General features: G+C 41.1%; 3 protein-coding genes across 3 annotated transcripts; all 3 read right to left on the reverse strand.

Annotated features, from left to right (window-relative positions):
* Positions 1–1,420: 1,420 nt before the first annotated feature.
* LOC135642301 (uncharacterized) lies at positions 1,421–2,095 on the reverse strand. Its single transcript, XM_065158321.1, has one exon. The coding sequence runs from the start codon at positions 2,026–2,028 to the stop codon at positions 1,612–1,614; it is 417 nt and encodes a 138-aa protein (XP_065014393.1). The 5' UTR covers positions 2,029–2,095; the 3' UTR covers positions 1,421–1,611.
* A 1,780-nt stretch (positions 2,096–3,875) lies between these two features.
* On the reverse strand, positions 3,876–6,658 carry LOC103990292 (3-ketoacyl-CoA synthase 11). Its single transcript, XM_009409374.3, has 2 exons — positions 6,443–6,658; positions 3,876–5,852 (listed from the first exon to the last, which is right to left on the reverse strand). Exon 2 carries the CDS (start codon positions 5,716–5,718, stop codon positions 4,180–4,182), a length of 1,539 nt encoding a protein of 512 aa, XP_009407649.1. The 5' UTR covers positions 5,719–5,852; positions 6,443–6,658; the 3' UTR covers positions 3,876–4,179.
* A 3,886-nt stretch (positions 6,659–10,544) lies between these two features.
* Positions 10,545–11,906, reverse strand: LOC135643663 (caffeoylshikimate esterase-like). Its single transcript, XM_065160919.1, has one exon. The coding sequence runs from the start codon at positions 11,828–11,830 to the stop codon at positions 10,829–10,831; it is 1,002 nt and encodes a 333-aa protein (XP_065016991.1). The 5' UTR covers positions 11,831–11,906; the 3' UTR covers positions 10,545–10,828.
* Between the last annotated feature and the right edge of the window lie 1,873 nt (positions 11,907–13,779).

A 13,779-nucleotide genomic window follows, 5' to 3' on the forward strand; every position in this document is an offset into this window, starting at 1 on the left:
GTACGAGTAGTACATCTTGTATTATATCCAATCTCATTTTACTGTTTGAATATATACCTCTATTATCACTTTCTGTTAGTGATACTAAATCTAGCACAACATATAATATAGAGCCAGTATTAGACAGAATATTATTAAGAAAAATAAATCATAATAAGATTATCATGATTTTCTTAATATTTTGATAAAAATATTATAATAATTTTAAATTATAAAAAAATTATGATAACATATTATTATGATTCTATTAATGATGAAGATCATTATGTTAATGTGATCTCTTATATTATAAAATAATTTAGATAAATATTTTTATATTTATTATTGATTAAAAAATTATATAATTATCATGTTTTGTAATCTTTATTTATGTATATAAATTCATACATACTATCAATAAACATTCAAGCTAATCATTTCTCCGATGCTTATTTCTTCAAAGGGACTCTCCTCTATTGCTTCATGCATTTTTGATATCAAATGGGTAGATAATAAATATGATAGGACTTCTATTAGTGCTTATATCATATTCTGTAATCACAATCCAATCTCTTGAAGTTATAAGTAATAATACTATGTTGCAAGATCTTCTATATAGGTTGAATATCGAATAGTTACTTCTATAAATATATATCGTGATAATATCACGACAACATATCTATATACTAATCTTATATTTTACTTTCAAATAAATCATATAGCTATCGATTTTTACTTTATTCATGACAATGTTCAAAATGGTGACTCTCATCTTCTTATTAACTTGTAGATATTTTTATCAATTTTTTTGTTTTATAAACAATTCCTTCTACTTCGATTCAAGCTTGATTTGTAAGAGCACCATAAAAATTATGATAATATATTATTATGGTATTATCAATATCAATAATGATAATTATGAAATAATTTTAATAAATATGATTAATTAATTAATTAATTAATTAATATATTATTATTATAATATTTTTAATTAAAAATATATATATAATTATTATATTTTATAATCTCTATTGCTTCATAATAATTTAGATGAATATTTTATATTATTATTGATAAAAAAAAATTAAATATATATTATATTTTATAATTTCTCTTGCGCATATAAATTTATATATACTTACTATCAATAAAAATTTAACCTAGTAAACCTAGTCATTACTTCCTGAAATGAGTCATGACTTCCTTTCAGTGAGTGCATGCATCATCAAAGGCTTTCCCTGATATTATATAGAGTGAGGTTATAAAGTTCATTGTGGAATAATATATCAAGAGTATGATATTAGAATTTATGACGATACATAAAACAGCAACACAAAATACAGCGTACGAAAAACAACGAAATAATCATTAAAGGGCATAAAAGATCTTAATCGGATAGATGACTCTCAAAGCATGGAGATCAAATTTTGGCGACGTAAAATAAACCCAAAAGGAAGTACTATAATTCCTTTCATGACAGCGCGGCTTAAATCCATATACACAACGCTAGAAAAAACGGGAAATTATTAGAGGTAGTGAAGACCGGACGCAGAAAAATAGAACGAGTCTTCGTGATCAGAGCCGACGGATGGGATCGGTCGAGAGGGCATCCGATCGAGAACACCGGGTGCCTCAGTTGTCGGCAGAGAGGGGACGTCGGGGGAGGTCGGATGCGAGGCGGGAGGCGATGGCGGAGTGGTACATCACGTCGTGGAAGGCCTCCGTCTCCATGCTCCGCATCCGCAGCTCCCTTGCCTTCTCCTCCGTGAACGCCGCGAACCTTCGCCCCGCCGGCCGCCTCCTCTCCTCTTCCCCCGCCGACGCCGTCGCCCCTTTCTTGGGGGAATCCTCCGCGGGTCCTGCTCCCGCTCCGGCGCCGTCGATGTAGTCCGGCTCCGCCGACCAGCCGAAAAGCGGGACCCACCAGTTGTTGCCCCCCCCACCGCCGGCAGCCGACTTCGCCGGGCCCTTCCGCCTCCCGCGGCCGTCGGCCGCGCTCGCCCGGATCACGGCCGGCCGGATCGAGGTGAGGACTAAACCGGAAGCCATTTCTCTCAGCTCTCTCGTCGTCTTCTTCTTCTGTCCGATGGTTTCCGTGAACGGAGAGGACAAGTGAAAGGGGTGCGTGCGCTTTAAGGGAGCAAAGGAAACGAGTGGATAAGGGCGGGCGGGGGAGGGGATGCCGCGGAATACACGTGGCGTCGATCGGACCATTTCAACCTTTTTCCCCCTCTCTTTTTGTCCGTCCGCTGGTTTTGCTCTTTTTCTTTTGTCTTTATTAGGCCTTTTTCTTCGCTCCATTCCGGTGGGTCATCGAAAAGACACTTATACCCACGCTGCTGGGCATCGGCAACGTGAGCATGTTTTCCCACCACTTTCTCACCGGAGACACGGTGACCCCACCGAGCGTCCCCTATCACCGATGTCATCGTATCACGGGGCTCCGGCAGCGGTGAATGGCATCTGGCTCGATTAAAGAATACAGCTTGCTTACATCAGAAGCTTCATGGCCGTTCATGGTAATTTGAGAAGCTAGGGCACCGCAACAGGTTCCGTGTTGGAACGCTTTAACCCTTTTCTTCTTCCACGGAAAGCGATGGTAGCGGCCGATATTTTGGTGGCCCGTGCTTGTCGACAGGACGCTTCCTCCATTGCCAATCGAGTGTTTGTATCCGGGCGTTTTCCTTCTGTTCGACGCAAGTTTTGCGCGGGCTCTTCTATTTGTTTTATCCGATGGTGTGATGTGCTCTCGCCCGGACACGCATCTTCCTTCCTCGGTAGCGTGCCGGAGGCGCAAGGCCGGCGGCGATCCTGCGTTTGATTCGGATTTTGGTTCGGTTCTGGAACCGGGAACGAGATCAGACCGGGCCGGATTCGGACTATTTTACACGCGCATATCTTGAACCCACACCCGATCCGATAAGGTTAACGGATCTTGAATCCTGTTAATTGTAGTTGGATTTTAAGAGAATCTAATTGAGATATGGAGATTTCAGAAAATCTTTTAACGAAGTTATGAGGTGGATAAATGGGGTAAATCCAATTCATAATTCTAGAAAACTTCTATTTGAACTCAAAACAATAAAATTGATTAGAAAAGATTCACTGTGAATACTTATATTTCTAAACCCATCCTGCCTGAGAATACAGACTCAAAAGATCATACAGAAAATTTAGGCCATAGACAGCCTAATAATAGATAGTCTTAAAAGTGCCAAGAAAATTAGTGATATTGAGCACTATACAACCACACCAAGATATTCAGTATTTTACAGAAAGTATGGTGTGTCCTCACACTAAACTTACAAAACTATTTGAGTAAATTGAACCTTAGGAAGGTCAGTTAACCTTTAACCAGGTTAAGGAAATCACCAAACATGTAATGTTTTTTTCTTTCTCTGGGTCAGCAGCTCAACAAAGAGATTCGGCTGTGTTGCAGCCCTTGCCATATGCTCTATATGAATATGCTGTGCCAGAGATTACAAGATCCAACAAATTCAGGTTTTGCTGAGCATGATCACCTTCAAGCCTTTTGTCATCAGTAGCTTATTCTGAGTGTCATTTCAGTATATAACTAGATGATGCAACCGCGAAGCAATCGACAACTTTGATGAGTAATCCCCCTTGGCTCTACACTGTCCCGTTAGGCAGGATTACCTCACTAAGGTTGGAGGTATTGGTGTTTGCTTTCACTTCCCATCAGGGAAGAGGGGCTATGCAAGCATCTCACAGAAACAATGTAAATTATGTTGACAGAAAGATTATCCAGATAATTTCCAGAAACCCATAGTATTTCCTAACAGTGCCACATAATTGATGGCTGACATTTTAACAAGGTATAGAGGATGCATCAAGAGATCTTGACATTCATTAAAATAGTGGATAATACAATGAAATGACACTAATCAATATAAGATTCATATATAAGGCAATGATACTGCAAAAGAAAATGATTATGACAAGAATCGAGGCCCAATGTCTGCATTAACAACAAAAATAGGAAATATAGTGCTACTTGACCCTCCTAGTCTACTTACAGTTGAGTGCATGGTTTATCTTTAAATCTAGCAATCAAATTCATTGTCCACATGAAAAATGCACCTTCCAACACCAAAACAATTAAAACAAATCATGACGAATGTTTCACCTGTGCAGATTCTAATTCTGCATGTGATATCACTTTCTAACCAGCGATTATGCTCAAAGTGCTGACACCTTCGGAACCGCAACTGGGAAGTTGTTAATTTCATCCATCCATGGGTTCTTCTCATTTGCGGGATTGATGGATTTCAGAGACTTCCAGACAGCACTGTTGCACTTGAACCCCGACCCGAATGCTATTTGCCAAATTCTGTCCTTCTTCTTAATCCTTCCTTTGCCTTCTGAATATGCCAATTCATACCAGAGAGAGCTGCTCGAAGTGTTTCCAAACCTATAGAGTGTCATCCTCGACGGCTCCATATGCCAATCGGAGAGTTGCAGGTTCTTCTCTATTTCATCCAACACTGCCCTTCCTCCGGCATGAATGCAGAAATGCTCAAAGGCCAACTTGAAGTCGGGAATGTAAGGCCTGATCTTCATTTTGAAGACTTTCTTCGCTACCAATGTAGCCAAAAAGATGAGTTGTTCGGACATGGGCAACACCAGTGGGCCAAGCGTAGTAATGTTGGTCTTCAGGGCATCGCCGGCGACTGCCATGAGGTCTTTAGAAAGAGAGACACCGATCTTGCCGTTCTCATCCTCTTCTTGGGTGACACAGCTGAAGCACTTATCATCAGCACCTTTATGAGTGCGAACAGTGTGCACGAGCTGGTACTTTGAGCGCCTGCGATCAGATCTCTTGTTGGATAGAAGGATTGCAGCACCACCCATACGGAACAAGCAGTTGGAGACAAGCATGGAGCGGTTGTTGCCAAAGTACCAGTTCAAGGTGATGTTCTCCATGCTGACGACCAAGGCATAGGAATTGGGATAGACCTGAAGAAGATCCTTGGCAAGATCAATCGAGAGAAGACCTGCACTGCACCCCATTCCACCCAGATTATAGCTGACAATGTTTCCTCGAAGCTTGTAATGGTTAACAACCATGGCAGAGAGAGAAGGCGTCGGGTTGAACAAGCTACAATTCACAATCAAGATACCGATGTCCTTGGGTTTCACATTAGTCTTTGTCAAAAGCTCATCGATGGCTCCAAACATAACAGTTCTGGCTTCCTTCCTGGCCTCAGCCATGCAGGGATTCGGAGGAACATTGAGGACTGCCTCGGGGAGGTAGGTGGATTCACCAAGACCAGACCTTTCAAGGATCTTACGCTGGAATGCGAGGTTCTCTTCCGTGAACGACCCCGTTAATGTAGACCGGTCCATGAAGATTTGCCTAGTACATTTCCGGGGATCCTCGGGCTTATAGCATGCGAAGTTGACCAGATAAACTGGCCTGCGGCGCGTGAGGAAGTAGACGGTGGAGAGGAAGACAAGAAGCGTGGAGCAGAGTACCGCAGAGATGAGGTTGAAACGGAGATGGTCCCAGAGGTCATGGAGGTCCTTGATGGAGAAGGTGGAAAGCTGCGCCACGAGGACGGCAATGAGGGGCGAGAAGAACAGATACATCCCATGGGTGATGACGTAGTGATAACCAAGCTTGACATATTTGAGCTTGACGGATTGCTTGAAATCAGGGAGCCGGGAGGATGATGATTGCAACAGAGCGGCATTCGCTCTTTGTTCACTCTCGGCCATTTTCGAGATCGAAACAAGAGCAATCTGCTACAAAGGAAAAATGAAGTTGGGGGAGAAAGGTGGGATTTTTCGGCCTGAGATCAATAGGAAGAAGAGGATCAAGAGATTGGCGAAAGAAAGCAGAAAGCGGACACCTGCAGAAAGCACAAGAGAACATTTCTTATTATCACACTAAGAAGAAGAAACAGGACGATTCCTTGTTCTTGCAGTCCAACACGAAATAAATGAAGGCAAAACAACAAACAACACCAAGGCATAATATTCCAAACATCATGTTTGTGTTGCTCTTCCTGCAAACAAAATCATCCAAAGAGTACCTATGAAAGAAGGAAAAAAAAGGGGAGATGTTGAACAAAAAGAATTCATGACATCAGGAAAAACCTGTGAGAAAGGTCGGATTTTGACCACAAATCGAAAAGGAGTACAAATAATGTTTTCTTTTGCTCTCATTGCAAAGACAATGAAATCTTAAGAAAAAAAAAAGAATTCGAACAACAAAAATGATGCCACCAGGAAACAATCGCGGAAAAATCGGACTATGACCGCAAAATCAAATGGAGCATGACTCGGGAAAAAGAATCCACAAGATAAATCTGATCGCATCCACTAAAGGATGTACATGATTCCCAATGTAGCAGCCCAAGATCAAACAAAACCCAACCGTAAAGTGTCTCTATCGCGAAGAGATTTAACAGAGAAAGGAGATGGATATTGGAAAACGGACCTCTAATGCAGTCTCCGCCGGCGAATGGGGCGAGAAGAGGCCGATCCGATCTCCGCTCCGACCGCTGGTCCGGGGAGAAGGAAGGAGGAAAGGCCACAGTGTGTGGAACGCGGGGCGGAGAAGGCGGAGGAAGAAGGGGCTATAAAAGACGCTTTGCCGTTCTTCTCGATGGCATCGATGGGCGTCAGCGTGTGCGTCGACGGAGGAAGCTTCGCAGCGCAAACGTGTTGTGGTGGCCTTCCATTCGGCGTCGCAAAAAATCGCCGACCCGAAACTACGCGGCACGTGTGTGCGCATCGCCATTGCGCTCGCTCGAGATTGAACGCCCCGCAACGAGTACCGTTGTATTATTGGACGTGCCTGTGGGGCCACTTCCTTCTCCAGTCACAACACGGGTTGGTAACCAAAAACGCGTCGTCGGGGGTACGATATGTTGGATTTTCCAGAGCCGCCGCTCCACCTCATTTTGACCGAGCAAGTCAAGTGGTTATGGGTTGACCAATCCGAGACAGGATACAGGCTTCCTCCCCCCTTGACAACGTCGGTGGGGCCCGACATTTCGAGACACATGAAATCATCTAAAAAGAATTTGTTCTCATCAATCCAATAATTCGACGCAATAATAAATTTGATCGGATAAACATTCGACGCAATCTCTTATGAGAAGGGGAATACATACATAATACTCTCAAATCAAAGGAGTAAATGTCTTCCTCTTCCAAATTAGGAACACTCAACGAACTATCCCCCGAATGAGATGGTGAATTAAATTGAAATCAATGTCATGGGGACCAAAACAAATCATTCGAATCAGTGGAGCCGAGAACGAGGAGTCAACGTGGTAATCCTTCTTAGAGTATGAGTGATGTGAGTAGTTCCAAGTCGTTGCAGGGGAAATAAGACTGGCTATTCCAACATCTTTCTTGCCTAGGAAGAAAAGAAAAAGGACAAGATGATCAAAGTGATGGCTTCTTTTGGCATCACAAGACACTTGGGTGCGTGGAATGGCTGCTTCTAGATGATGTGCTCAAGGAGTTGGTTGATTAAGGATGGATGCAATTGACTATTCCCAAGTGGACTCCATTTGCAATTCAACACGTAGTTGATCACCTACGTGTGATTCATATTGCACTACATCCCTACACGCTATCATATTACAGATCACGCTTTCAGTATATTGACTTGTTTTCCTTAAATTAAGAGGTCGAAAGCTCAATCCATGATTCCTAAAAGATAATAAATAATTAGTATACAAACACTTGTCCTTAAAAAAACACTTTATATGCCTTTCATTAATATATTAAAAATTATTTATGGGACGATGATTGGGTATGATTTTGTATCCGTTTTGATTGTCTTTTAGATGAAGATCAGTATCAAATCAACAGATGGCATGAAAAAAAAAGAGAAAATCTCAAGATCATGGAAGCTACTAAAGAATATGAGTAATTAAATGTATAAGACAAGTTGTGCTCATCTCAACATTGACTTGAGCCCTATCAAACTGAATATATTGAATTAAGATATTCTTCATTGAAAATGAAGGAAATTTAGGGGATTTTGCTATCTTTCTTTTTTCTGACTATATACAAGTATTAAATTGAATAAAATAAATTAAGGTATTCTTTAATGGAATTTGAAATTATTCATATCCTATCATGTTGGGAAATCTTTGTGTCGTCGTCGAGGTGTCAGCACGACTTTGTTCGATTCCGGATATACAAGATCGTCCACTTGAACGCTTGGATACTTGAAGTAGACGTCGAGTCGGGTTGGGTTCGAGCCTCGACTCGCGTGGGTGGTCTTCTCCTCTTGACAAGTTGTTTACTTCTTCGTCGTCAAGTTACTACACATAGGTCAAAGTTGGGAAGGAGATTTTCCGACTTGACCCCTTCGAAGCTTAAGTTAGTGTCGAGTGGAGTTTGGGGGGAGTTAAGTGCTCGATGTCCCTCCCCTTGACGTTGGTCAAAAGATTGACTTTTATACCTATGAACGAGGTACGATTGGCTTGTACCTTGCGTGCGAGCGCCAACTGACCTGTATGGACCCGCGCCATGTGGCATCGTTCCAAACTTTTCGGAACGGCTCTGCAGTATACGACGTCGACTTGTATAGCATCGAACAATACGAGGGTAATTGGTCATCTCATTTTGAGTTTAAGATATCACGTCATATCAAGAGCTCTTTTGTTGGTACTGTAGTAATCGTCAACTGTTACCAGGTGGATGGTGTTAAAATATGTCATATCGTATCCATTGTTGCTTCTATCCTCGTTTCCACCTAAAATAAAGTTGATGTGCTTAGCGACCACTTCCTACCTCTACCAACTTCTTTCCAGACTTGTGATCAATCGATTCACCTAATTAAATAATATCATTGATAATAAGTAGATGCATAATTAGAGGAGGTTATCAGAGTCGATGCACAAATATGTGCGTAGTTATGGATCGGATCGATCAATCCGATTGAAAGAAATGAAAATTTTATCCTCCACTATGTTTGTTTTTTTAAGAGAAAAAGGCCTTTATTTCAAAACAAAATTGTAAGAAATTAGGTACACTTTTTTTTTTTGGTTTAAAACACTTTTGTCTATGTGTAATAAAAATTAAATAATAAATTAACTTTGACTTGAGCATATTTTTTTCTTGACTTTGACATCCATAGCACATCATCAAAACTAATTTATAATGATTCTCTAATTTATAAATAAATCTTTAAAAATTATTTTTTTATTTTAAAATAATTCTAATATAGTGAATATTATAATATTTAAAATAGTTAAATTTAATTATGACTCAATAAGTCTAATATGATTAAGAGATAAGCTCGGATACTCATTCGAGAATTAAAGTAGACTCGAGTACATACTCTACGATGGATTTGTACCAAGATCAAAATCGAATAAATTTTTCTAACATAATCTCTTTAAAGTTAAGTCAATAATCATCAAGGATAATAATAAACAAGTTAATTATCGTACCTAAGATAGTATTTTATAACAAGTTAATTGAGAAAAATATTCCGTAATACCGGTGGAATGTTGTTAGTTCTATCAATTTTTTAAAGATTTCTCGTATGGCTCTTTATAATAAAAAATAATTCAAGCCAAATATTATAAACTAATTAAATTATTTGAGCTTTAAATATGGAAAAACTAATCTTCAATGAAGAATAAACATTGGTTTTTTTTTATCCTTCACGTTGGCACTTCATATATACGTGCTCAACTCCTATCACTGGTCAAGAAATCAGTGCCCCGATCATGGGAGACCACTCGAAGCTTGTTGGATTCATTTGGATAATTGATTTATTTGTTGGAGACCAAATAATGATAAGGATTCGCCACCAAACCCAAGTGAGCTCCAAGTTTACTTTTGGACTACTATGCGCCACCACAAAAGTATATCTCTAAGATTTTTATAGAAATTAACTTTACACGTTTAAATCGTGTAAGAATGTTACTTTGTCGTCGGTGTGGATAGAAAAATAAGTGCACTAATCGATCATGAGACATATTCGAATACCTTATAATTATTAGCTAGTAAATCAAGGATAAGTAGAATGAAAATATCTTATTACCATCAAATTACTCAAATCAAATTAAAATATTATTAATCAAAATTTACATAAATCTTGATATAATCGATATGTTCGACCATCGAAACTTCGACATGCGGAGTCTAGTCAATAAAAAAAAAATAATATATCAATTTAGATAATATTTCTTGACCTTTCATTATGAATAAGAGCCTTTCAAAAATAATTCTAAATTTAAAATACTTAAGAATTTTTACCTCCCACCTCTTAATGATAGATCTTCTTTTGATAAATAAGTCAAGTTTATATATATATATCAATTTGGACAGTGGTAAATTCAAAAATATAAATTATATAGGTATCTTATGATGGATGACAACCAGCTAAGCACCATGTGCCAAAGATTCCTTTCTTTCAAGCAACATTTCCTCCAACCCCCACAAATCTTAATCCAGATTTTACCAACCGATTTAACTCATTAGAATATAATCCTTAAAGAAAAGAGAGAGAGAGAGAGAGAGAGGAGTTAAAAGCTTGGAAATATATAGAGAAAATGAGAGAGCTGTGGGATCTAAGAAATGACATTTCACAATCCAAATAATGGAATTGAATCCACCGTTGAATTTTCATGGAGGCTGATTTGACTAAGACAACCACATTGGAGTGGATTTAGTGTTTTGGTCAAACGATTCCGCAAGCACTAACCACATCAATTATCAACTTAATATCAAGTGAAGAATAACTATTCGTAAAACAAATAGACCGAACCCAACCACAGATACAATAATTTGTGTACTCTTATCGTTATTGGCGTTCACCTGTCGGCGGCGGTCACCGGAGTCCTTCGTCTCAATTCATCGCCGCGCCTGCGTACCGCTCGACGCGCTCGTCGATCCATGCCCTCATGTCCGCCAGGACCCGGCTGCTGTTCTCCTCCGGCTCCCCCTGGATCAGCGAGTGGTACATCCCCTCGTACATGATCAGCTTCTTGTCCGCGCTCGATGCCATCTCGTAGAACGTCTTCGACCCCTCCGGCGAGGTGACCCCGTCTTCGGTGCCGTGCACCGTCAGGAAGGGCGCCGTGACCCCGCGGAATTGGGTCTTGAAGTAGTCGCAGAGGCGGGCGAGCTCCCTCATGGTGCCCACCCGGGGGCGCCCCGTGTAGCGCCGCGGGTTGGAGGCGATGACCCGGAGTCGGTCCGGGTCCTTGATGGCCTTGCCCACCATCTTGTTGTCCGGCATGGCCGCCCAGGTGTCGGCCAGCCCGAAGAGGAGGCCGTAGAGGAAGAGGTGGAGGCGGGACGGTTTCATGTCGTCCGGGATGACGAAGAGCGGGGCGGAGAAGATGAGTCCCGTCCAGGTGCCCGGGTCGGAGCGGAGGTACATCAGGAGGGTGGCGGCGCCGCCCATGGACTCGCCGAAGAGGAAGGCCGGCAGGCCGGGCGACTCCCGGCGCACCGAGACGAAGAAGGACAAGGATGCGCCCGCGACGGCCTCCATGTCGCCGAGGTAGCAGCGGATGCCGTCGGATCGGCCGTGGCCAAGGAGGTCGGCGCAGTAAACGGCGTAGCCCCAGTTGGCGTAGGCGATGGCGATCTTCTGGAAGAGCCAGCCAGTGTCCGAGCCGTAGCCGTGGCTCATGAAGACGAGAGCCTTGACGGGGCGGTCGGCCCCGGTGGCGGGGTCGATGGGGTGGAAGGATTGGGTAAAGAGACGGCCGTGGGGGCTCTGGAAGTAGGATTGCCGGTTGCGGACGCCCTGCGACGCGTAGTACTCGTCCTCTCCGGGCTCGTCGCCCCAGAAGTACTTCGTCGGCGGGGGGAGTGACGGAGGCGGGGCGTCGGAGCCCATCGGCGGCGCAGGCGGGCGGCGATGCCGGGTAGATTGGATTCAGAAGCTCGTGGATGGCAAGCAATTGCTTGCTCTCTCTCTCTCACATATAAGATCTGGGCCGTTTGCCTTCTTCACAGACAAAGGGGCTTCACCAAATCCCGGCCCCATAGACAAACACATGCACCAAAATTTGACCAATCACAGGAAGCCACAAGGTAATCATAGGCTGACGCAATTACTTATCTACCCTTAGATGACATGTTAATTTCTTTCGTCGGTGACGCGTCGTGTCCAGATTGGTCTCACTACGATACGTTTTGTCTGGGTCAGTACAGGAACCAGCCTGGGGTTTAGGTGAGGGTCCTTCTCGGAAGAGAAATCTTGAGTTCATTCCCCAAAACTTCCGCCCGCAAAGGTTCCAGTGGAGCCCACGGGTGAAGTGATGCATACCTCACCGTTGTCTCAGCAGATCACGTTCGCGAGGGAGATAACGAGTGGGTCGCGCAGTGGGTAGTAACTCTGAGCACGGAGAAAGCAAGATCCAATTGCTGGGGATTCCGCGACATCTGATGCGGGGAAAGCAGAATCAACGGTGAAGGGTGGGTGGTACCTGCGACCGATGCGGTGCCCGAATGGCGAGCGGTCGGCCATTTCCGTCGGCCGAACGGGGTTGTTGGGTGGGGACCACACCGCACCACCAAACATCGTGGTTAGGTCATGGGTGGGGCCGGTCGCCATGCGGTGAGCCAAAAGGGCAGAAGAACATTCTCGATGCTTACCGCATCATGATCCATTCAGCATTTTTATTTTTATTTTAGCATCATGAAAATTCTTATTTTCTATTTTTTAAGATAATACCTTAATTCGATAAATACCTAAATTATCACTTAAAAAAATAATTATATTTTTTTTATCTGTTATAGTATTTTTTGACATGTTATAGTATTTTGACCCTCATAATAAAAATATTATTAAGTTTATTTTAAATATTATAAACGAGTTAAATAAAATCAAAATACACTATATATAATTTAATATCTTATTCAAATAAATATTTATAATAATTTAAAAATAACATCACTTAAATAAAATAAAAATAATAATTTATTATAGTATTTTTGTTATCAGAATAAAAAAATCATAAAATATACTTGAAAACACAATGAATGACCCAAATGAACTCTTAATGTCAATCAAACTAATTACAAATCTAAAAAATATTATTATATAATAGTATATGAGCAATAATAACCAAAAAGATATAATATGATGCCGTTTATAATGCAAACTTCCCTCTGCAAGCCAAAGAAATGCCGGTTTGTCAGAATCCCTCCATTTTATAAGTAATATGAAAAGAAAATGAGACATAAGAGCTTCAAATTTCTATCAATGAGGCTGACAAATTCATCGCCCCATCGGCTGTAAATAGCACAAATAAATTTGATTTATTTGTGAAATAAAAAATGGTACTTTAATTTAGTTCTATGTGGAAAAATAAATATATTTGCTTCCTAAGAAGTTGATAGTTACTTTGATCAATGGTGAAAATAATCACCAATGCCTTTGTTTTGCAACAATACGAAGTGATTAGAAAATTATTCTTTTAATAATAAAAATTTTAAAGATATAATTTTCATTTCGATTTTTGTACTGTTGCGTTTTATCATCTTCTATTAACAAGTAACCATTTGTTTTATTGAAAGTGAATAATCTCTCATAGTAGTATATCCGGAGGGGGTTACGATATTTGTCACTATTCAGATTTGATGGACTTAGTAACTTATCAATTTTGTTGAACTCAAACCACCAACAAAAATTGACATGAAATTGATGGAAAGATACTCATCAATCTTAGTCTCACTTATTTTCATCAAGAGTATTATAGTCTCTCATATTCAAACGTTTGACATTTTCGTCAAAATCTATACTCAAAGGTTTGACATTCTCGTCAAAATCTTAGCTCATGT

Source organism: Musa acuminata, chromosome BXJ3-7 (genome assembly GCF_036884655.1).
Source record: "Musa acuminata AAA Group cultivar baxijiao chromosome BXJ3-7, Cavendish_Baxijiao_AAA, whole genome shotgun sequence".
Taxonomy (NCBI): domain Eukaryota; kingdom Viridiplantae; phylum Streptophyta; class Magnoliopsida; order Zingiberales; family Musaceae; genus Musa; species Musa acuminata.